This window comes from Eutrigla gurnardus (assembly GCF_963514095.1).
Source record: "Eutrigla gurnardus genome assembly, chromosome: 18".
Classification (NCBI taxonomy): Eukaryota; Metazoa; Chordata; class Actinopteri; order Perciformes; family Triglidae; genus Eutrigla; species Eutrigla gurnardus.
In genome coordinates, this window is record NC_139929.1 from 15,886,873 (window position 1) to 15,913,208 (window position 26,336).

Consider the following 26,336-nt stretch of genomic DNA (forward strand, 5'->3'; position numbering starts at 1 on the left):
TGACTGTGGAATTTATTAACTGTGTTATTCACACCAGGGCCTTTCGTGCTGAGACGTGTCAACATGTGTTCAGTGAAAAAGGCCTCAGTAAAGAGTGTTGGTTGACCACCCAGTCGGATCATTACAGTGTAAAGACAAGGACTCACCGGGATATTCACGAACACCTTTTCCATCTCGACCGTGCACAGAAACATGGTGAGGGGCGTCATAAAGTGCTGCAGCAGAGAGAGGGAGAGAGAGAATGTGAGAGAATGCAGCTCGTCCCCTCCAGAGTAAGAGTGGGAAAGTCATTTTGCGAGGAGCTATTATATTATGGGGCCAAGTTGCAAAGAGCTGCAGTCAGCAGAAACAAGGAGGACTGTCTGGGTCACGACAATAATCTCATTTTCAGAGTTTGCAATTTAATGATTTCCTCTCAGAAAAAAAAAAAACTCCCGCCACATAGTCACCCCTGCATCTCAAAGGAGCGGGCGAGCACAAACTAACTTCCACTATCCACTTCACAATGAAAATCATCTACTCGGCGCTCCGCTGGGAACCGAACGGCAACGTCTTTTTCCAGACGTGAACGTACACGAGAGGGAGAAGACAAGTAGCCGTGGCCGGGGGGTTGAGAGACGACGGGCCTCCCACCCACAGGCCTGTGAAAGTGCAGGGTAAGGTGGAAAACATCCACGACAAAAGGGTTTGGTCTGAGCAGTGCTGGAAATACTTATTAATTTCAAAAATAGAAATATATTCTTTCCCTCATGCCTCTCTGGGAATACCGATTTGTTACACTACTCATTATTTTTTCCATTATACCCCAAATTACAGTCAGTCAGTTTCACAGTTTCTTATATCGCAAGTGATAAGGAGGGCAAATTTGATTTCTAGATTTCTGTCATGCTTTCACTGCATAAACTCAATGGAGTGGACTATTTCCACTCCATGGAAGTTTACTTTACTTACATTTTGGCCCTCTGTACTTAAGTTAGGGCTCATATTAACTTGAAGAATAATTTGATTTATGTCAGATATTAATATGTCCTCTATTCAGACATAGTTCATTTGGAGAGCTGGTAAAACAATTTGTGCAATCATACATTGTTATTTTTTCTCATTTGGAGTAGTTCTTGTATGTCTTCATGTTCGTAATTATCACTCTTTGCTAAGACCGGTTTAACATCTGCAGAGGGTCCACTTCAAATTACCTCAAGACTGATGATCTTGGACCGTGTTTCCCAGCCTGAGGGTAGAATCTCTTAAAGGGATTCATCTAACGGATGGATGGTTATTAATGCGACAGGGGAAAGGAGAAGTATTTTCCCACTTCTCTAATTTACATTATGTTGTTTTCTGTCTTTATTTTTTCTCTCTCAATGTGAAGTACTGAATAGTTTGCCTCTTCAGGCCTTTGAGTCACCAAAGCAGAACACGTATTTATACAAAGAAAAAAAAGAAACACGTTTTACACTTTTTAAGCAACAGTGTCACTATAACGTGACGCCAACAAGCCCTGGGTTAGTCACTACCTTCTCTATGGACTCCAGAGTCTCAGTGTATTTCTCCTCCGTCTGCTTGATCTCTGTTAAACAGCAACTCCTGATGTCAGTCTCTGCTTGCTTCTGGAACGCCTACACACACACACACACACACACACACACACACACACATACACACACACAGGACTGTTACTATGTGTCGGTGCTGTGGGCTGACACACTGTTGAGTCTTCAACCAGATGTGCTGTGTGCAACCCTTTGAGCAAGGTCAGAGTCACACATGTTGGCTAGATTGTCTGCCAAATATGATATTGGGACAACGTACCAACCTTTTTTTCACATTTTCAATAAACATACATAATAACTTTTGTATCTATACAATGATTCTGAGGGTGTTAAATGTGGAATGACTTTGAGTAAATAGCAATAGTTCATGAACTTGGTACCTGAGAGCTTCACAAGACAATTTCACACACAAGCAGTGTACGCTAATGTTAAATATGAGGCTACGGTCAGCATCTTAGCCTAGCTTAGCTTAGCACAAAGACTGGAAGGTAGGAGGAAAAAGATGAGACTATGATGACAAGACTTAGGAAGTCACTACGCCTGAACAAGAAAAAGTTCAGCTTAACTAAAAACCTATTTTCAGATTTGGTGTGGATTCAACAAACAATATATGATGTATTTTGTTAATTAGTGAGCTTTAGTGGGCAGATAATGTTACCTTTGTGCAGTTATGCTAGCTTCCAACTGTTATGCTAAGCTAAGCTAATTGGCTCTAGTTTCCCATTTGGTCAACGTAAGCTACAGTCATTTTTATCAAACAAGGAAGCAAATGAGCAAACTTCATGAAACATGAACTTCATGACATGAAATGTCAAATGCTTTCTTCAATGTGCCAAACTGAGAGGAATGGAAGTGAAGTTAGAGAGGAGGCCTGACCGGAGGAGGGATGGCTTCTGTCTTCATCAGGTCCTCATAGATCTCCCCCCCATCTTCATCATCGTACACGCAGTCATACAGATCCTCCTCGTCCTCCACGCCGTTCTCACTGAAGCACACACGACACAGAACATCACACAGCTGTTTGATCCCGGGGTTTAACTGTGAGCGGGTAATGGTTTTTACTTGAACACATGCTCATTCTGGTTTTACAGAAGTGGCTTTTAATACTATACTACAAATCTTGTAAGCCGGGGACAACACTTAATCCATGGCTGTGAAAGTGCTTCAGAAACACTCGCAGGCAAAGACTGTTATGTGTGACGCCACAGGCCTGTATGACTGCTCACATCTGAGCCAATTACAGCACCTTAGACAGCAGGACAACGTGACACGACTGTGTGTGTGTGTGTGTGTTCTTTTAGGTCTTTTAGTCCGAATCCGGCCTGTCAAGCACTTAGACTAAGTGGGCAGGTAGTCCTATATTAGGGTGAATAAATGAGGGTGAGGATGAAGTTTGGACTGTGGAGTGTAAAATGTTGTGCAGATTGATGACAATTTGTATTTGGTTATTGTTATTTGCATAGAAAGAACAAGTATACGACATAAGTTAACAGCAAATACCCCACAAATGAATACAAGAACAACCTTGACTACATTTTCTAAAATATAATGCTGTGTTAATTGTTAGATGAGGTAAATGTTACAGAAGATAAAGACGCTCTAAATGTTGAACTCTGAACTCTAAAGCTCTGGAAATTCACTTTGGAGTGTGAAGGTTCAACACAAATGCAAAGGCGTCAAAAACGGCTGTGGGTTATTTTACATGACACATTTCTGTTATATTAGTTCTGTTCCTCCTCTCGGAGTGGGCGTGGTTTCAGTTTCAAGGTGACGCTATCGGCACCGGTGGATTGTTGTTGATATTGTTACATAATACTAACGTTGCTTTAGCCATTAAGATGTTATCGAGAACGTTTTTAAAGGTTTTGTAGTACTTTTGTAGGTACTTTAACATGATATTATAATAACCACACCAAACAGTGCCAGCCAGGATAATTTCCCTGCATGTACAAAGAAAAAAGGTGAGGCAAGCATCGCTATATTTGTAAAATGCAGAATGTACTCCTTATTCTAACTTAAACTTTACTCTGTTATACACATAATGGGCCTAAATACGTATATGTTGGTCCTGACTTTTCTCCGTGTTGGTATTAGAGCTCAGCCAGTTGGCTCTTAATGGTCAGTGGTAGTGAAGCTCTCCTGCTGGTTGAGTCTGTATGTTTCTATGTCGTGTCCCTTCGCTGCTGAACACTGAGCAGATGGGAGTTGAGAGGTGAACGCGGCCTTGTTCAGTGTGATCCAGGCTGCCACTTCCACCTCCCATCCACTGCTGGCTGCTGTCAGACTGCTGTTTTCCTCTGTCACGACTGACTAGTGGGCTGTTTCCGACGCCAGGAGCTGTCAGCGCCGAACACAGACCAGAGCACCGAGTCAGTGTGAGCCTTCCCAACAGTTTGTACTGTAAGATTATCCGTCTCCACTGACTTACATTACGGCACAAGCTACGGTAGCTCTGCCCTTAAAACCCAACTTAAAGCCAAGCCCATATTTTTCCATATGTGTTAATGGTTTCTGCTTGGAACAGACATACGTCTTATTAATCAGAAGGCGACTACATTGGCAGGAAATATCATCAACTGGTTTACATTCAGGTTTTAATGCTGCATTGTATTTAAGTAAAGGGCTGAGTTCTGCTTGCAACGTGTATTATGTTTTATTTTATTCCTCATTCACTACTAAAAGTGAAAAAATATATATTATGTGTTGTTTATTATATAATCAAATGATCAGAAACATCAATCAGAAGATGGTTTAGTAGCTTTTTCTCTAGCTTCTTTTCCTCTCAATTGTTCAGATTCATTTGATGTCCCCTAAACAATTCCCTCAAGTTCAAACAGCTTTCAGGGTTTTTGTATACGTGCAAATCTGTCATATAAATCTGTGACATTTTCATAAGTGTGTGGGCAATAGAGTGCGAAAACAAGCTAAAAAAAACATGGCCGAGCCCACACGACCTGCGTTAAATTCATCTGAGAGGTGGGCGAGCACATGCAGAAAGTCTGGGAGGTGGTGGCTGCCTTCCAGTCACCACCCAGGGAACAAAAGTTGCCTGCGCCCACAAAACAGACTGTGTGTGTGGTAGGGACACTGGGGACTAAATTAACAAATTACTCATTTAAAAATGAGTTGTTGCGCCAATCCTCCCAAGAGGGTAGCTGATGGTATGTGTGTGTGTGTGTGTGTGTGTGTGTGTGTGTGTGTGTGTGTGTGTGTGGGTGTGTGTAGGAGAGGAGACGTACTCGATCAGGTCCTCCAGGTGGTTGTAGGTAACCTCGTCTTCAACGCTCTCCTCGGATGGAAAGGCCCTTTGAAGGGAAACAGAGCTTTCTCTTAAAATCTCATCGTTATATAACCTGGCATATAGCACGATTGCTTCATGTCATTCTGTATCATATTGCATCACATTAAACATTTTGGGTTTATGTCGTTTCACTTCAACATACCTGATTCCAGTTTGTTGTGCAATCGCTGTGTGGGAAAGTTTAGACAGTGTGTCCATAACCTGCAATGGAAATACAGATGAGTTTTTTTATCAGTATTATTAATATTATAAAGAATATTTACAGTCTGGAACGCAACACTTGTGACTGATGGGGTTTGTAGTTTGGGTCTTGTTGCTGCATTTCTAAGGGGAGACACATGAGGGCAGCATTCTCAAACCCTCCACTGACACATATTGCTGTAATGTATTTCTCTAGTGGAGAGCTGATTAAGTCGCACACACAAGTACTTCATATATAATCATACAGTATTACGTTGGTTGATAAATAGAATGGAAGTGGGACAATGAGAGAGAAGGAATGACACACAGTCGACAGTAACAAACTAGTCCCGTGGACAGATCAGTAGACGACGGTACTGTGAAGTTAACCGCCTGCTGTTGCCGGCTGACATGGCTGCTGTTAGTATGACATGTAATTTCACGCTGCTGTGCTCAATGCCGGTGCCCTTGACCCTCCGTGTGTGTGACCTGCTTGACTAATCACCGTTGAACTCACCCGCTTAATGAAAGATACAACTTTGAGTAGCCGAGTGGACGCTCGAGGCGGAGCTTACAGAAAATGCGGATGTACTGATGAAAACCGATCTAGCCTGCAGCATCAGCTCTCAGAGATCAATACTGATCACACAACTGGCCTTTACCCTTTACCCACATTACAATAGAAATACACAAAGCAGTAACATGTGTTCCTGTAACACTGTGTGTGCACCACGTGTCACAGATTTTAAATGAATGTTCGCCCGATGTAGGACACTGAAGACTGATGGACTGGAGCTGCTTTAGGATCAGTATTCGGTGACTTCAACCTCAAGGGTCTCTGAATTAAGGATCTCTAATAGATGAGCAGACAAGTGTTGATCAATTGCTCAATATGTGATCAATCAAAGTGTGTCACATCCATCAAACAGAAGGTGGGCGACACCGGCTGACGCTCCATATTCCATAAATCTGTCAAAGTGACTTTGACGAAGCGCTCCGTCACCACAGACATCAGAGGCAGTGGAGCGTTGATAACGCCATGAAACACAAACTCTGTCGTTGCTCTGATGAAACGGAAACATGAGCAGCGAGCAGCTGAACGGTGGGAGTGTTTGTGACAGAAGCACAGTGATCACGAGTGATTACGAGAGCAGCGCAAATGTGTCAGACCTGCAGTTATATACACTTAATTTGTTGATGTGCTTTCCAGAGCCATTCACTTTTGTTGTTTTGATGTTGGACATATACTTTGATGCATCATTCTGGATCATGGCTGACTGTAATTAGGACGCAGCATCAAAGTGATTATTTTCAACCCTAAGTGTGTGCAGTTACTGCTTTCTGGCTCCATACAGCCCCAACATCAGACCGTCCCTCATTCCATCCATTATCTGTAGAGAAGGAGGGGGAGTTAGAATGAAGACCTTCGTAGCCTCTGGACTACCAGCATCACACACCCACATCTCAGATTTGACTGTTTGAAGTCACGGTGCATTGTGGGTAGCCGCCATGTTTTGATATGAAGAAGAATGTGTAAATGCTGCATCACTTGAAGACCTTTCGTTAGGTTAGGTGTATTGCTCTGAGCCATCAGTAGGAAGGCAACAAACAGCTTTTTCTCAAAATGTTTAAGTGTTAAGTTGTGCTGTGCAATACAGAAACTTTTGCTCTACATGTTAGAAACAAAAACCAAAGCTTACAGGTACAATCTAAAGCCTATTCAGAGCCGTAGCTCTCTGCTAAGCTCCGATTGAAGTCCTGAAACAGCAGCTTACAACTCAGCATGTGCTCAGGAAAAAAGGACAATGTACACCCAAACAAAGACATGGACTGTGTGCATCCTCTAAAATCTTCATCCTTCCAGATATTAATCCCCACACGGTTATCAGACAGTCGATCGAGTTCTCCTCCCAATAATAAATGAAGGGCTTGACATCCGGAAGGTCAGCTGGCAGGTACAGCTTGTCCAAAAGCTGACTATCTGCTGTGTGCTGAGCAGAGCGTTGGAGCCTCTCCAGCTGTAGCTGGCAGGCGGTTTTTGAGGGGACGAGTCGTGTGCTTTTTGGCTTCGTTGAGTACATGAGTCACACATTCATTCGCAGCAGGACTGACCATCTGCAGACAACCGAGAGGAGTCTCTGAAGACTCACATCCATCAGCGGTCGCATCACTGTTAATAGAAATGTCATGAAAATGACCACAGAGGAAAAGTGGTTTTAATTCCAAGAGGCAATAACTTTAGCTGCAGAGCAAAAAGTACAGATGATTACATATTCTTCATAGAGCTGCAGAAACACATCGTGAGGATCAGTTCTGTTATATGAAATAGGAAAAAAGCAGCAGTAAGACGTCCTCTCAGATTTCATAATGCATTAGCTTGTGTGAATAAAGCAGAGGTCGCAGGTTCAGCAGCCATGAAGCAGATGAGTTGTTGACGGCGGGGCCACTGGTCCTGATGGAGGCTAATAAACCTGCACCGTCTGACCACGGCTGCACCGCTGGATCTAATGATTCACACCAGCAATTAAAGCAGGATGAGGGATGTGTCTGGCCAGAGGAAAGGGAGACGAGTGTGTGTGTGTGTGTGTACGTGTGCGTGTGTGTGTGTGTGTGTCCTGCCAGTAGCACTCGTCCATTTCTCAGCGAATTTTCTAAAACGATCACTTCTGCGTTTATGTCTCAATTGAAAAACACATGGCGGAGGCGGACTCGTCAGCGTGATGAAGTGTTGTCGTCTCATTTAGACGCTTGTTTGAAACCGCCTTTTACTTTTCAAGACACGTAAAACCTTCAACATCCAAGAGAGACGTAATTACTGACTAACCGAAAATACATTCAGAAGACACACATCCAGACGAGGGTCCTGGAAGTGCGAAAATGCTGACTCATTTCCAGATTCCTGTCCACGTAACATTTTATCCTCAGGAAGCAAACAAATACAGTTAGATCTGATCAGCTCGTCTGTCTATTCTGAGACTCAGTGTGTCATGACGCAAGGAAGAGAATGGGTGATGTGTTTAGATGTTCAACATGCCAACAGTTCTGTTGGTTTCACATAAAACCCAGCACGCTGTCCCAGTTCCCTGTACTCATTTCATTCCTCCTTTCTGCGGCTTTGCCTTCCAAAGCAAGAAAGAGAACACTTCCCTCCTGTTTACACATTGTAATTGAGGTCATATTCCCACTTCTGTAATCGGCGCCGAAAATGATTCTTAACTGCAGCGTTTCACAGAAAAGCAAACCGAGCGGCGGTGTCGAAATGACAGAGACCCACTCGGCTTTATTACTTTTTATCAGGGACGTTCTGTGAAACCTTAAATGAAAAGCAGTTTTGTCATTGACAACTGCAAAAAAAATGATTTGCCAAATATGATTTAGATTAAAGCTGCAGCCAATAATCAGTCATTGTCCATACCTGTGCTGTTGCAGATGATGACAATCCGCTGACCTGGGATCAGCTGTTTGCTTTAGGGTTTTTCTCACCACCACATATGAGACAAACCGGGTGGGCAACGCTCCAGGGTGTGCGTGGGTTGACCCGACCGCACCGGGCAAGCAGGTGTGAGAGCAGCTTCACAAAGCGTCAGCATCAGCGGCAGCCCTCGCCGACTGGCATTTCAGAGGGTTTTCCCACCTGATGCTTTAGAGGAGCACTTCCTCACGCTGGATCCACTTTTCAGTTTGTTAAAAATCTGGACAGATTTACTGATTTAGTTCCCTGCACGCGTCAACTCCAAGAATATGTGTTTTTTCACCAGTGAACGACTTAAACGCTCCAGCTGCGCTTTTGTAAGTCTATGTTCTTTGCCCTTTAAAAAAGGTACAGAAAATGAAACAGAAACATGAGGCTGATCATCTGTTTCTGTTCAATCAACAGCCTTTGAAAATATTCACACACCTTTTAACACCATTTTTCTGCCACAAAACCGTTCTGAAAAGCAGGAAAGGAAGTCAGGAAATATGTGTTTGTGTTTCAGGGAGAAAACCAAAAGGCTCTTCTCTCACATGTTTCACATCAGAATCGTTGCTGCTGAAACAGTTTGGAACGAAAGGACATGTGAACGTTTAACGGCTTCCTCGTTCTCTGTGCGCCTGGTGGCAACCGAGGGATGTTGACAACACGTTAAAAACACATCATTTACATAAGAACACCCAACGGAGAGAGAAGATACGATGCAGGTGGGTGTAAAATGTGCGTGGCCGTGATTTCATTTGTTTGGCACGTGCGGTTGATTATTGTTATTTGTGCTTACAGGCAAACAAAAGTGTGTGTGTGTGTGTGTGTGTGTGTGTGTGTGTGTGTGTGTGCTCTGACAGATGCAGCCGGTGTATAAAATTCAATCCACACACAGAGGAGCCAATAAAAGACTGATTGGCTCGGAGAGGGAGACTAGCTAATGTTTGGCAATCAGTGCCACGGCTCATTAACGACCATAATACATAATTAGTGTGTTTGGATTATAGAGACGTGGAGCTGATTGGGATGCGACGCACGCTTGCCATTTTCTCCTCGGTCTTCGTCGCCTGCATCATTTAGTCCACCGCTCTGCTCATTAAACACTGCTTTCCGTGCATTAACTCTACGTGCATATAGTGAAGACGGCAGAGCTTCCTCAAAAACCCTCTTCATCTCTGAAAGAAAAGATTTGAAAGGCCAGGATGTGTTTTCCTTGGCCCTGCGACCGCAAACAGAGCACACCCCAGAGAGAACTAAATCTGTAGACGCGGGCCTCGTGTCTTAGCGTGGATGAGAAGGACTTTTGGAAAATAATGAAACAAGCTCAGATACAGTCAGAAGCCAACTTTCTGTCACATCGAACTTTCTCTGTGATTACTCGTTTTTAACGTAAGTAGAGGGACAAGCTGTACATACACTACTCACAAAAAGTAAGGGATTTTTGGCTTTCAGGTGAAATTTATGGGACGTGTAAAGAGTTCACACTACAGTGATATTATATCATGAAAGTAGGGCATTTAAGTAGAAGCATGCAATGGTGATTTCCTCATCTCAAACAATTGGACCAAAAGCCAGCAACAGTGGAGGGTATACCACAACAAAACATGTCAATGTCTCCATAACTTGTCATGTGACCGAAGGACGTCCACGTCTCTGCCTTTCTGGGACTCTTCCAGTCTCTCTGTGTCTCCGTAGCAACCTGCTGACACTCTGTGACACTCTAAGCTCAGTGGTCACTTCCCTCTGACAACATCCTGTTTGAAGCCTCACAATGGTGATTTTGATCACGTGTTAGGTGTTCAACATGTGAAGAGGGATGAAGACAAATTTTAAATACAGATTCTTATTGAACCAGGACATTGATTGGTCGATTCAAGGATCAAACTGTCTGCATTTTGCCGTTCAGCTCTGTGTTAGAGAACAGCAAGTTGTGCAAAAAGTATTGAAACATTGAACAGTTGGACATGTGCATTCAAACGTTTAGAGAAGGTCAAATTAAGTTCACCTGTAATACCTAATACACTATAACCTTTATAGTGTATTAGGTTCATCCTGAAATTTCACCTGAAAGTCGAATATCCCCAACTTTTTGTGAGAAGTGAATGTTTGCGCTGTCATGTGACAAATTGGACATCGTCTGCTAGAAATGCGAGGCCAGTTTTAAGTCAAAGATCCTTTCTTCCAACCATTGTCATCATAAGTAACGTGGGATCAGCTATGGGGGTTTCTTGCAGTGTCTTGAAGATAACTAAACTAGAAGTACAAGTTTTTCTTCAAAAACACAAACTTTGGAACAGAATCTGCCCCAGATGGGAGACACTCCCGCTCCTCCTAACTACGTCACACTCTTACTCCATCGATTAAACTTCAGTTCATTTCGGTTCAATAATGGGCTCCCCTAGAAGGACAGCGTTTGTGTGTTTGAGTCCCAGAATGATCCTTTATCTCCCTCCCTCCTAATAACTCCATCTCAGCAGGGTGAGGTCAAAAGCAAGGACAGCATTGCTGTCCAGGTAAATCACATCAACCTCCACAGCGTACATCTCCTCGGGATAAACACACACACACACACACACAGAGAGAGAGACACATCCCCACTGTCCTCGAAGCAGATCCTTGAAGTCCATCCCTCCTGCGCCCCCTGAATGTGTCATGTCCACATTAACGGGGCAACACATCACCCAAGTGATCACACATTTGCCTGGTTTTTCACACCCAAACACACAAACACTCCGCAAGCGCACCGATGCTCCCACGCGGCCGGAGGCCTTGACGCACAAAGATCTGAAAGAATCCTCACTTTGCTGACAGGTGAGGTAACTCCGGCTGAATTTCCCACCGTGTGAATGAGCAGGCGGCTCACAGCTGAGCAGCAGCATCAACACACGCGTGAACAGACTCGGCTGCATGGACCAGATAAAACACAGCAGACATGCTTTTATTTTATTAGTGCTTATGAGCAAAAAGAATGCAACGTGAAGAGTGACAATTATCAAAATTACCCAAAACTATGGGTCAACAATAGATTAAAATGGATCCTACATTTCCCATAATGCAAATTAACAGCCTTTTCTCACCTCTCTGCCTCTTAAATGTCTACATCTTACAAACGCCACATCTTGCACTTCACACTTCGCAATGAAAGCTTTTAGAACCAATAAGAGGAAAAAAAGAGACATCTCAAGGCCGATGATGTCATACTGATGTCATCAGGGGCTACTTTCTCAGACTTGAGAAAAATCATTTCAGAACCACACAGGACATTATACAGCTATTTCACAATTTGAGACATTTATAATGCCCCATGAGGAGTTCATGGTCGAGAGTTGCCTCTCGACCATATTTTAAAGTAGAAATTACAGCAAACGATCTCCCAACGCAGCTTTAAGAGAGTCAAATAGAAAGACAAGAGAAAAAATCACGCACCTGTGTGTGTGTGTGTGTGTGTGGCTGGTAATAACTTCAGCGTTATATATCATCATCAGATAGGATCTATGATTTTGTTTTTCGATATCAGCCTGCTGATAACTCGGAGCCAGCATGAGGCTTCACCCAGCGCCGTGCTGTTGTGTTCACTGCTGTTATTATCGTTGAATTCATCGTGGCAGCCGCGCTAAAGACATAACCTCATCCCTCCACCCACTCCCAAACCAATCGACAATACAACCTCCATTGTTTCATCACGCTGACACGACGATCTCATTCCCTCGCTGCTGAAACACTATCCTGCAGTTAACTGAGGAGGAACTGAAGCAAACGGGGGGAAAGGAGACTCCCACGGGGGTCTTTCACTTCCAAAACATAAACTCTTTCTTTAAGAGTCCCTCAAACAACCGCTGTGGTGAAGTTATCAGGACGCCGTTTAAAAAGCTGCAGATTCCTGCTCCTCAGAGACTCATTTGGGGAGCCAGGAGTTGAAAGACTTGCCAAAAAAACGTAACCAAGTGTAAGAGTGAGTTTGAGTGGGCTGCCTGCGTTGTAAACGATGTCCTCGGGCGCTTAGTGAAAATCCATATGGACATTCCTCCGGATTTGTTTTTCCTCTTCCTTTGATGCTGCTGTCAGTCATGTTCCCTACACTTTTAGTTTCACTCGGCCCTGCCTCGGCCCCACAGGACCCGAGGATTCACAGAGGGGACACCTGAACGCTGAAATCAGTGATGAGGGATTTACAGCTCTGCAGTGTGGCGACACTGTGAGTGGTGGTGAGAGGGAAAAAATAAAAACAAGCATTACGTTTTTGGACACATTTCTAAATTCATCTTAGTTCAGTTTAATTGGGATTCACTGGCTGACGCTTGCCAGCGCATGTATGACATCATTTCCTTATTGTACTAAAAGTATGTTGGGGATTTTATAACTACTTATGATTGCTTAAAACAGCTGCATGATGACAGTGACACTGTTGGAATCACTCTAAATAAGGGACTATTTCTGCACAGCCCTAAAATACAATAATGTACATTTCAGTGAACAGATATTTAACTTTAAACTATTTATATGAAGTGATATCATAATAGTACCTTTTTTTTACTGCAGTGTTTTTGCAGCAGCCATCTAATCAGGAACTGCTTTACACCGCGGGCACCAGGTGAAGGAATCTTCTTTATGAAAGGAAAGGAGATTACGTCGACCCACAATTCCTTGCGTGAAGTGCCACACTGTTATGCGCTCCCTCTTTTTGTGTTAATGCTGTACTAACTTGTGTTTCTGCTCTATTAGTACCTCATGTTGCCTGGCTGTTTCTGGACCCTGATTGGCTGATTGAAGGCTCCTGGCCCAAGCTGGACCATGTTGGCCTAATGAGGCCTCAGATTATAAAAAGAGCTGTGCCCTGTTTCTCTCTCACTCCCCTCTAAGACTGGTGGCAGCACTCTGGTGTTTTGGTTTGGTTTGATACATTACATAGTTTTCTTTATGTAGTTTTTCATTTAATCTTACTTTGTTTGGGAAGGATGGGCAGGTATTACTGTTTTCGTGGCTTTGTTTCAAGTTTAGTTCATCATTTAGGTAGTTTAGAGTCTCTGGTCTGAAGGCCCACTGTGTGGTTGGCCAGAGCACCCGTTATTCTTATTTTCACCAGCCCATCTGACCCTTTTGTTGTTTTCGTCCAGGTTTAGTTTGAAGCTGGTTGTGTCCTTATGTTATTGGCCTTTGTGGAGTTTTGATTTGGTGGCCGTAACACGCACACCTCGGCCGTTCATGAAAACAAACCATATGCCTATTTGTATGTTTAACAATGCCTTTAATGCAGACATATAGTCAGAATAGTGTTGATAAATGTGTGTGGACAGTGATAATAATTTAATTGTATTATTTATTTCAATCATGTTACAAATGTTTGACAAAAGCTAAACTAAAACCACAAATGAAAATACAGCAAACGATCAAACAGGAAGGAGGAGCTGCTGGACCTGAAGCCGGTCAGTGAACCAGCTGCTTATAAAACCAACAACATGGGGAGAAGTGGACGATGTGCTTTTTGAAGTCCATTATTATAGTTTCTCCAGCGGAGACTCGCGTCATCAGCTGTCAATCATCAGCAGCAATTTCTTCCGGTCGTATTCTCTGAGCACCGCGGTCGTCTTTTCATAAATCCTTCCAAGTTCTCCTTCCAATTTTCCTTAACCCCGTGACGTTTTCCCCCCCGAAGTCAAGGAAAAGGAGTTAGGACCTGATTTTTTGACTATTCCACCGCAGCCACAGACAGAGTAGCAGAAGAGATGCTCCTCACGTAAACTAGATCCGTCAGTTAGACTTTGTTGCTTCAATTAGCGGGAAAAATAACACGTCTAATATATTTAGCCAAAACGCTAAAAGGGCCTCACGTTTATTATCCCCAGCAGCTCAAACACTGTAGATCTCTGTCCAACAGATGACACAGAGAGCATCTTTGGCTCGACTGTACTTACAGTATGATTTACCACCAGGCCGTCTGTAGGTAAACAAAGGCTGAAGCGGGGGTTATCCATCTTGTTGCACCTCGCGCCGCTATACATCACGGTAGTTTACATGTCAGAGGTTTTATTGCTTTCCTCCGTCGACTCTGTTGACCAGAGCCACAATAGGCAGACACTCTAAGACACGGTGCCATAAATCCAAATCTCCATGGGGGGGGAAAGTAAACATAACGTCGTCTGCATTATTGGCTCCAGACATTAAAAGCCTGGAAAGCCAATGAACAAGTCCAAGATTCCAATCCTGTGGATGCTGGCTGACAGTCCAGTGGTGCTCTTTTACATTTCAGGTCATCTAACATTTCATTTATAGTAGTTTGATTTATTATCTGGTTTCAAGATGCAATAGGCAGGATTAATATGTGAAAAGCTGTTCCTCTAATGACTAGATCAAGAAGTAGGGCAGCGACAGAGACGAGCGTCCACGTCTCATTGAAGTTCGTCCCATTTGTTAAAATTCTGATGTAAGTGTGGGAAATCATCTTGAGATACATAACGTGACATGTCAAAAGCAAGTGATGAAATCTCAAACTGGCTCCAAAAAACAGCAGGAACGAGCACAGAGAGAGAGAGAGACACTAACCACATAGGCTTCACTTCTGCTGTAACGCAACAAATGGGTTTCTCACTCCTGTGCTGTTGCAGCTCTGGCCACAAATAGCCGGCTTGTCACATCTCTATGGCGTAAGTGGGTTAGCATCGCTATGCATCCCCCCGAGGAGTTCCCATTCTAATCACGAACAATTAAATACGCACTGTTTCAATCTCACTGTGCAGATTCTTCACATTAGTCATGCGGCTGTGAGCAATCTGGTTGTAGTATTTCTCAGTGACTCTTCGCTTCAATTATTTAATATCTTAGAGTAAAAAATGGCACTTTGGAAACACTCTGTAACCATTGAAATAGCTAACATGAAGCAAAAGCATGGAACAGTGATTGATTCAGTTTCACCAATTCGGGAAAATGTTGAACTTAAGGCTACAATTTTATCATTTTTTGTTTTATCTTTCTGATAATTGCATGGACTCCACATGTTTTATATCTCATGGAAACTAACAATTAAGGAAGAATGTATTTCAATGTGTTATTCCAAAACGACATATCTATAATCTTTCTCTATGGTCTGGTCTCTCTACTTCCAGGATGACTTACAACCAGTGCAGTGCTTGTGTCACTTCTTTTTGGCCATTCTAGCAGCAAATTCCATTATCTTTAGGTAAAGACCTTCATAACCCCAGAGGATCAAGCCTAGACTTTGGTGGTCCCCTGAATCCTCCCTTGCGTCGCACCATACAATTGTGTTTTACTGAACTCACTAAACTACTTAGTGAACTATTGGATGGACTGCCATGAAATTTAGTTGACATATTCATTCATTCATGTATTCATGTTGCATTTTTGGTGATCTTCTGACTTCTAGCACCAAAGTTAGATTAAACTTTGCAGTTTAGTTTTTGACCTGAAATACCTGCAAAACTAATGATATTCCCGTCAGCCTCAGCTTTTTGAATAGAACTGAATGTTGGACATGTTAAATGTCATTGTAGGCATTTTTAGCGTGATTTATTGTCTATTTTGCTATAACTGGGACCACAATTTACTCAATGAACATGAAGCTGTAAAGACAACTTGAAACTAGGGATCATAAACTTGTGTTTACAATGTTTACTGAAGAAATCAATCATGTGCGAAGTGAGGTGATTTTCTTATTCTCACACTTCTTTCTGCAACCAGAGGAGTCGTGCCTTGATGGCCAGCAGAATGGAGGAAAGTTTAAGTCATTTCAGCGGTTGTCTGACTTTTCAGACCCCGGTGTCGCTGGCTGGGAGCAGCAGTGGATATCCAGGCCAGGAATTCCTTTACCATTCACTGCTTATTGTTTTCACTCTGGTTAGCAACTCAAGAATTAGCCAGTCAACAAATTTTAAAACAATAAACAGCTAAATAATTGTTAGATGATAGCTGGTGAGTTCCCAAACTGCATTTCGGCCCTACTATTGTTGCCTACAGAGTTGTCATGCATATGAATGCAGAATCTGTTCATAGAGATTTTGCATTAAATAATAATTATGCAAGGCAGCTCTGAATTTCAGATTTCTATTATTTAAAGGCAGAATGAGAAGAATTTTCCAAAAAAAAAAACAATAAATAGATTCACAGTTCCCTTAAATCCATGTCAGCACTCCAGTAAAAAGCAGACTGATCTCATTTTAGCTTGCTCTCTTGTTAAATCTTGTTACAGTGGCCATTTGTGAATTCATTGTCCTTGGACAACATACTGAACCCCCAGTCGCTCCCAAAGGCTGCATCACCGTGCATGAGATTAGATCCTGAAGGGCAGATGGCACCTTATACGGCAGCCTCGGTTATTAGTGTATGAATGTGTGTGTGAATGGGTGGAATAAAGCTCTCTGAGTGGTCGGAAGACGAGAAAGGCGCTATATATAGATGATCTACTGCATGAATCTAAAACTTTTGTTTCCCAGCAGCCCCATGTGATTCCAGCCAAACTGCTTCCAATCTTTTTGGGTATCACACAACACAGAGCAGTTGATACAGTGTCATGAGGGATCAGACTTTCAGAGTGTGGAGGACGGAGATTAGCTTTTAGAAACTCCCCCACTTTGAATGACAGCGCATCCGCCCACTCCACCTCCACCTCTGGAAAGCTATACAGAGAAGAAAAGACCCCCCCTCACTCATGGTTGGTGCCTGGAGCATCTGGAAAAAGCGTCGTTGACATACATACGGTCTTCTGCATGCATGGCTTCTGAAGGATTTTAATATTACAGAAAAACATCTCAGCGAGATCAGAAGAACATAAATGTCCCTGTGAAATCCCTTTCGTCGCCGTTAGCGCAGATAAGTTGGAGAGATGACAGATGCTGCCTCCAGCACCTCATGAAAGATTTAGAAAGTTTTTAAAGATGTGTAATTTTGCACTTGTTGAAAATGAAAACTCCTTCTTCCCTAGACTTTGAGATAAAGGGAGACTTACCTCTCAGTGGGGAGAGAGTGGACTGAAGAGAGTGAAATAAACTTGCTCTCAACACTGACCAATGGCAATTCATGTTCTGAATCGCAATGCACCTTATACAGTCATCAGTAAGCAGGATCAATTCAATCAATGTCATGTATTAGTGTTAGTCAGCTAAAAAACTGAAAGCTTGTGTAACTTTTCTGCTGTTTTAGAGGCTTTAACTCTTGGACTAGCCCTGATCCAGGGACTTCACAGATCCATAAATTTGACTTGCAAAATCAACATCACACACAAAACCATGATTTATTCCGCTTGAGTAAAGGAATAGTAAACTCCACTTGCATGGAGCATAGTATTATTATTATTATCCTTGGCCTGGTGCAGTAATCTTCTTCAGTAGGTCCATGCAACTGTCTGGTGCATAAGCCACGTAACACAGCAAAGTGTCGTTTTTACACGTGGATTTTACATGATTTGTATCGACTTTTATGAGGCCTTTCGCTAACTGAATAAATCATGTTGTTTTTGCTGGCTCTACGTCCACCTAAAGTTATTTACCAGCTTATAGTTACAGAAGATTCCCACCATCCAGTGAGCTTGTATGTTCAGCGCTCTTCCCGTAAAAAGACTTTTATGAGTTGATGACATGTGCAAGGTTCTGGATCAGGGTTATGAGCGAACCTCAGGGAAACAAACATTCAGTTGAGATTCTGAGGCCTTTTCAAGCCCCCAATGTTTTCTTCTGGTCAAGGTGGATAAACAACATCTAGACCAAAGAAGACAATAAAAAATGACAATAAATCTGTGATATATTGATACCTATTTCAGTGGAAACCAATTTGTTGACAAATTTGAAAGAGTTCAGTTTAAGGTCATCCCATAGACAGATATTGTAGAAGTAATAAATGATCTGCCATTTGATGATGAATTGCTGTGTTTTCTCTTAATCAAACAGCATCGTATCCATCAATGACAGGCCAACAACACTGATAAGATCCTCCCAATAAAAGGCTAGTATCCACTTTTAATAAATGAAGTTTATTTATGGATAACCTCTTGAGATGAACAGTCATCTCGTTTTCAAGGGGGTCCAACATACAATACAAGACAAGACATTGTTACAGCAACAGACATAACATACATAAATACATAGATACATAGAGGCTCTCATCAACCCACCTATCCAGACACCAATCCCAAAACTTTGCCAACCAATACATCAGTCTAACCCTATTCTGTATGATTAGTCACAGTGAGATGTAGGTCTGTAGTTCTAGGTAGCTCAGTATTGAAGCTTTGGGGGGGGGGGAGCTGACAGAAAGTAGGGCAGCGAGGGGAGGAGGGCTAGTTTGTAGACCTACACTCAAGACTTTGTCGTCTTTGATCCTGACCACGGTGGCTTAGCTTCACATGCTCTCCGGCTGGCCCAGAATCAGCAGTGGCCTATAAATACCTGGCATGTCTGAATGGCCAGGTAACCTCAATTTCCAGCAGCACACACTTAGGTCCCTGCAAGCAGAGTTAGCCTTGCACTATTTGTGACTACAGCTTTCAATCAATGAGAAAGTGGGACATGTTTTTAAACATGAAGCCCTTTATGGAATCAATGTTTAACTGAAACATATGTTTTCTGCTTTTTTTATTCTTCTTGGTTATTTGCAGTTGAAATATTCAAAATCCCTTTTACATTTTTAAAAGAGGCACATTTCGCTCTTGGCTCTTTTCACTTTAGGACTACCTGCAGTGTTTATGTGTTAACCACTCAATGGGAGGCTCCCTTTGAACTGGTATGGGGCAAGGATGTACACACTTGCTCGCTAAACGAGCTAAACTTTTAAAGTACTCTAATATGAGTGAATATTTAGCAACTTGATTGGCAATTTCTTGCCTCAAATTCAATCAGAAACCAATTTTGATGGAATGCTGAGGTGAAATAATGAAGGTTGACAAGCATATTTTCAAAGTGAGCATAGAATTGTGGGTGTTTTAGGAGTGCATCGGATATACACATGCATCCCTGAAAATCCTCTGAACGAAGGACTTGGTCCTTGGTAGGATTCGCTGATGCCCTTAAAATGTAGCAGTTTTAATGTTCCTTCCTTGACTTTGAGAAACACCCTCTGTGTTGCACATATTCACACACACTTCCAGGGGCCGAGGCCCGGTCACAGGAAGAGCGGGTGCTTGACAGAGCCTCTGACAGGACAACACGGGACTTTAGGGGAAGTCCAGTTGTGAAAGACACTTGCGCACACACAGAAAAATATATAGGTCTTGTTGGCCCCATGAGGACTCGAGTGGGAAATACAACCTACCAGGGGCGATAGTTTTGATTTTGACAGCATGAGGAGGAATGGAGCACATCTGCCAGTGTGTCCAATGAACGGATCCAGCTTACACGGGTCTAAATGCACCGTGACACCCGAAGCTGAATTAGAAGACAGCGTATCCACACACTCAAACTGAGAGGAACAACTCCAGAGGGGCTCTGTGGTGACCGTTTCCTCTTCCTGCTTCCTGCTGCTTACTGAGACTTTAGATGAGTCAGTCCTCAGGGGAGTCGCTGCTAGCTCTCAGCGCACACACATGAAAACACCCCCACGTAGCATTACGGACACTACTCATTTGCAAACCACATTTCCACATTTGTGTTTAAAAGGTCCGTGTGGCATTTTAAATGTCAGAGAATCCCTGTCACAAGTATTGTTATACCTTTTTGGTAAGACGTGTAAACACAAAGGGAAATTATTTGTAAGCTCTGTCTCACACCAGCCACACCGGTGCCAGTACTTCTCTAATTTCAACTAATTTCCCAGAATCTCTGTTACACTAGAGGGAGGTTGATGCAGAATGTTTCGATTTTTGCCTTAAGTCTTTTTTTCCAGTCCTGAAGTCCTCCTATTTGACATCACAAAGAAGATTGCATTTCTGCTTCTTCTTTTTTTTTTAAAGCTGGGTGCAACAGAGAACCCCTCCATGTAATCAAGGTGGTCTTAAAACAGATCCATGGGGAGTTGGACCACAATCTCAACTCCCACTGGAAGGAAATCCATGTGTGCGACCTCGTTAATTTAACTGGCATTGTTAGCAAGAAAACATGAGAGATAAAATGCCCCCCAGAACCATAGAGGTGATCCAAACACACATGCTAACACCTTTCCACTGCTCCTTATGCTATTCATTAAAATGGGCACATGGGATGAATGACTAATTGATGTCCTATTGAAAGTGCAGCTTTTTAAAGAGCTGTAGCAAGTAAATGTTTATGCCACAAACCGTTGATCTCATCACCAGCTTTGTCAGCAGATTTGACTGCAAAAAAAAAAAAAAACACAAGACTATTGTTGCTGAATATCACCTCTGTGAAGTAGTAAAGGTTATCTTTATAAAATACAATGTCGACGTCTGTGAAAGCAACAGATGTTGCCACAAAACAACATATTTTGTCTGCATGTCGCAATGTTGGATGGGAATTAGCTGTTATATTCATAACCAAACCCACATGTTCCCTTTGTAGAAGAGAGAGAGAGAGAGAGAGAGAGAGAGAGACCTTTGGTTTCCATATGAAATAGCTCTACAACCAGCAACCTATGTGATGATTGCCACAGCTAAGACATCCAGCGTGCTCACACAGGGAACAACCAGATGTCCAAAATCATCAAAGACGTTTCTCTCTGAAACCCTGAAACAATCAAAGACACAATCCATCTCAGCTGCAGCTGGAAAGCAGGGAAGCACAGAGCCCTCGGCCGAGCAATCTTCAGTCAGCGTGTGTGTGTGTGTGTGTGTGTGTGTTGTTGCACAGGTGCGCGTGCATTCACGCTCGAGTAAAGCCAGTTGATATGAGTGTGATTCCAGTGGAAGCTGATGTCATGCAGACAGTCACTGGGAGTCTATGGATTATACATAGAGCTTTCAGCACAATAGTTTTAAAGCAGGTTCCATCAAATTGCTTTGGACTCAACCATTCTTCCAAATGCATTGACTGGAAGTAAGCGAAGCATGGGGACTTTTTCAGACGCAGCACAGTCTTTGGAAGTCAAGGTAAAAGCACTGTGATGTTAAGGCAAACCTTTCTACAGCAACCACACATTGGAGATTTGCTGGTATGAAGCACATGGGTTTGACTCTGAGCTGTGAATCTTTCTTTTCACTGTCCAAGATGGACAGATGGATTACAGCCTCAGAGGTATGAATGTGAGCGTCCGCTAGCCTGACAAAACCCCTCTTGTGTGACTTCCTCCGTCAAGCTACACATGTTTACAGACGACACCTCAGTATTACTGATCAGAAATTCTACTTCAGCAACCAGAAATAATCAAGACTGCCAAGTACACAGGGCTTCGTCATGGCAGACAGTATACCTATGTTAGTGCTTAGCCTGCATTTGGTCAAATGCCGGTCAGAGAAAGGTCTGTTGAACAGCTGACATTTGTGTGTCAAAAACACCACATAATTTCAGTACTTCCTGTGTATTTGTACCTTTTTTTGTTCTCACGGAATAGAAAAGCAATTGCAATAGCATATAGACGATGGGACAGTAAGGCTCTGCGCTACAAAGCAGACAAAAGACTCTACAGTTCACAGCCTCTCTGAATGTTTAATTGCAGGTTTAATGGATTGACACCTATGACGTTATAATGTAAAACCTTCTCCATCCTACACTAGAAAGACTTCTCTGGTAAACCACTTGGGGATAGAGCTGGTCTGGAAAGAATATTTAAAGGTCACTATATGATTTTTAATTAAAGACCAATATCATCCCGATATATTGACCATCCACTGCACTGTTTGAGTCCTAATGGCAGCAGCTATCAAATCCTGTCTCCAAAGCCAATGTGGGCCACTGTTACTGCAGCTTAGTCATGCAGTACAAAGATACACAAGTATCTATTAGCATGTAGCAGACATTTGATATCTGACCGCACAGATCCGCTGGAGAGAACACAGCTGAAGGACAAAGGACAGACAAAGAGGGAGAGATGGTGAGAGGGCTGGTCGGGAGATGCATCGGCCTTTAGTGGGTTTCCGGGGTTAAATTTATCACAGTCAACTGAGGGAGAAGATACTAATCAATAAACCGCTGTGTCGGTCTTCCTTTGCTTTCCCCTCCCCCAGGGTCGCCATTTTCCACCCCCCGCCAAAATAATCAGTATATTCGTGCAAGTAAAAATGTTAGAGACCCAGTGAAAGAAGACGGTAGTAGAGAAGAGCCCACTGGGGCCGAGTTGACAGGGCCGTCCCACGGCATGGGAAGATGTGAAACATACTGGAATCACTTTTTTTTTTAAGAAATACATTTTTGTATTGCTTCACAGATTGCTTCACAAATAGGATTTTTTTTTGTTTGGCCTGAACATCCTTTTTAGTGAAAACAATCAAATAATCTTATAAATCATAAGGTCTCCCTTCATAAAGGATACATAAATACAATTTTTATCCTTTGAAAGATCTTATGATTTATAAGGTCTCCATTCATAAATAAAGGATACATAAATAAAAAGTGCATATTTTATTTTAAATCAGTCAAGCTAGAGCTAGCCATCTTTTTCAAGTCACTTGTGATGATATTTATGATTATCCCGATAATGTAAATTTACACAATACAATCCTATATCATCCCATCCCCAGTGGACACTGTTTTTTTTTATGTAATCAAGAGTAATGTGTGAGCTTTTTAAACATGCTTTGCCCTTCAGAGTGATTCTCTCAATAATACATAATTGTGTCAGCTGTCCCCTCATTGACTTGACTAAAAATGCTAATTGTTAACAACAGCAAAAGTCTCACACAAATATTAACAACATGGACCAAGGGTTTAGCTTACGGGAGTGTAGAGGTTTTACTGTGACAAACCTCCGGGAGGAACATTTACACCTTCATCTGTGTCTGGTTAATGAAACGTCCACACAGGATCGACAGTAAACGTGGGATGGATAGAACACAGCTGTAGAAACGAGAGCGGGCCAAGTCAATCTCTTATTGCCCGATTAGTTACGTTTGGCTGCTAAACACACGCAGGTGTGGCATCTCTTGGTCCATTCAAAGGAAGCTGCGGTGCAGAAAAAAGTTTGCATAGTCTCCACAGAATGCAATGCAGCAGATGATGTGAGGTTAATTCCCACATCAGCCATGTGGGCTGATTCAAGGAATCAGCCCACATGAAGCCCACGGGGTTCATTAATCATCCACATGTGCTCTTTAAGAATTTAAGTAGGGTCTGTAGATTTAAACATTTAAAACTGAAATATGATCCAAAAAGTGTGCAATCACAAAATCACAAAACAAATGTTGCTTCGCAACCAGCATGCTTGTTTGCTGAAAATTAGGACATATGAAGCTACAGTCAGTAGTCAGTTAGCTTAGCATAGCATAAAAACTATAACAAAACTAACAAAAGTCAACTGCCAGCACGTCTTAAACGCAATAATAATCATGGAATAGCGCTTTGATTAATAAAAATGTTTTGTAGTTTAATTATAGGATGGTATATGCATGCCTGTTTCCTAGTTGGGTGCAATAATGTTGATGTGAGGTTGGCAACCAACCAGTAGAGACTTCCACATGTTACTACTACTGTTATTTAGCATTAGATATATACGCACATATCCAGCTGCTTCCATCTTCTTCCAACCCTTATGCTAAGCTAAGCTAAGCTAAGCTAACCAGCTGCTATCAGAAGCTTCATTAAACCTTACAATCTTCTAGACAGGAAATAACCAAATGTTTTATCCAAAACATCGGTATATTGCTTTAATAAAAAGTAAGTCCAATATTGATATATTGTACACATGCTGTAGGCTATATAGCAGTCAGTTGAAATCAGAATTATTGTATTAATAAATACCAGGTTTAGTGGTGTAATGAGCATGCGTCAAACCTGAGACATGAAAAGAAATAGTCTGCTGTAAAACATTATGAATTCCTATGTGAGTTTGGTTTGCCGCACAGATACATGTGTGTAAGGTAATACAATGTTTGAGATAAAAATGTGTGTCTTGATGAATGAGATTCCAATATCACATCTTACAATCCGCCCAGTGAATGACGAGCACAACCCCAGAGATGATGTGCTACTGTTTTCGGTTCCACTGTGCTCCTAAATTTAAAGTATGCTGCATCATTTAGTAGGTCAGTCCACGACACTCACTTTTTCCAAGTACTAAGCGACTGTCCATCATGTGACCACAAGGACGGAAAGCTCCTGTCAGCACTTTGTTTCTATTTTGGAGAGGAGCTGATATAAAGCGACTGGAATTAGCAATAGAATAGAAGTGAGACGGTTAGTCATTCACTCTCAGGGAGGATGATGGCAGCATGTATTCTCAATCATGTCACAATCGAGGATACGTGACATTTTTACACGTGATCAGAGGGGAACTTGGAGTACGTCAGCAGACCTCGGTTTACCGTATGTAGACATTGTGTCTCCAGCCGTAAAGCTACTAATGCTTAAGCTGAAATCCTTCATCAAATCTCCCCGCCAAGACGATGTTTGAGCTCTCAGCTCATATCTTTAAATTCCTCATAACGCCGTCTCCTTTTCTTTCGCTGCCAGGTGTGTGCGAGAGTTGCCCCGTGTAACCAGGTTTCTGTTCTCCCTGCAGAGCCCACAAACCTCCATGTGTCTACAAGACAGATGTGCAAACCAGATGTTCCTGCACTGAGGGGAACGGCCTACAGACAGACCTTCTGTATGTGTCAGTTTTCCTACTATTTACAGCGTTGTACGGCCACAGTTCGAGTCTAAGAATAACAACAGGTCAAAAGCTGTTTGTCAGATGTAGCACTGTTATCACAGATTCAAAATGCACAATCTCCTTTTGCATCCGGTCATGTTTCCTAAGACCTGAATCTCATCGGGGACTCGTCCTTTACTGTTGGATTCCTTCCCAGCTGTTCAGGTGGAGGTGGAGGTTTGATCACGTGAGTTCAGCTATAACGGTAAACAGAGTCTTAGCAATGCAACCGTTGAGACATCCAGCATGCGTTTCCTCTATCAAGGCGACCACACAAACTTTCAAATAAACCGTTCATGTTTTATTCAGTAGCAGTCTGGCAGCTATTTTTAAAACAAAGTAGAAAAAAAAGAAAAAATGTTGAACTGCAGGTGAGTGGCAGCTTCTCCCATTCCCTCCTCTCACTCCATTAGCCTCCGCAGAGGCAGCCAAGCGAGGATTACAGGGCCTGCTTGCTGTCTAATTTCAGAGATGTTAAAATCCACTCTCTGGATTCAGAGAGAGTCATCAAAGTGCGTTGCGCTTGAGCAAACTGAAATCACCGAGGGAAAAGAGATCGGACATCGCAAAAAGTGGAAATCTGTGCTTGGAAAGAGTTTATCGTTTCATCTGAAACGGGTCAGGGAGAGTGAGAACATTGAGCCATACTAAATTATAATAAGAGCTATTGAGATGATACCACTCTCATATAATCTGAGTCATGTTAACAGATCTGGAAACAGCTATGGCTCTGTCAAATTCAAAGATCACTGATGAACACATTAAATGTATTTATTTTATCTGTGCAAGAAACAACCAGCCAAATAGTCTTGCAGAGAAGTCCCGTGTAAAATGGCTAATAGTTTGTTTTTTTTCGCACTTAGCTAAGCTAACCAGCTGGTTTACAGCCAGGAGACTGATATCTTCTAGTCTGTCTGTCTAAAAGAAATGTTAATTGGATTTAATGATTGTGAAGATGATCACACACATGGCGTTTTTGTGACTAACTATTATGTTTTTCATGGGCTTTTCCAGCCGCAGCTTCAGGCTATAATCCCCCCGTTTCATGTATGTCATTAAATACTTACAGGTGTAGAAATTTCAATAGAAAAGCATATGAATGCAAATCTAAATGAGCAAATCTAAATGAGCACATCTAAAAAGCCCCCTACGTTTTTTGGGTTCTGGGGTA

At 42.4% G+C, this 26,336-nt stretch overlaps 1 protein-coding gene across 2 annotated transcripts in view; it reads right to left on the reverse strand.

Annotated features, from left to right (window-relative positions):
* Positions 1–26,336, reverse strand: part of vav3 (vav guanine nucleotide exchange factor 3) — an 84,822-nt gene that overhangs the window by 43,261 nt on the left and 15,225 nt on the right. For both annotated transcript variants that reach the window (XM_084034080.1, XM_084034079.1), the window contains exons 3-7: positions 4,994–5,052; positions 4,790–4,855; positions 2,427–2,535; positions 1,515–1,616; positions 147–215 (exon numbers count right to left, since the gene is read on the reverse strand). In XM_084034080.1, coding sequence (XP_083890206.1) covers positions 147–215; positions 1,515–1,616; positions 2,427–2,535; positions 4,790–4,855; positions 4,994–5,052 — 405 coding nt within the window. The remainder of the gene's footprint in view (positions 1–146; positions 216–1,514; positions 1,617–2,426; positions 2,536–4,789; positions 4,856–4,993; positions 5,053–26,336) is intronic.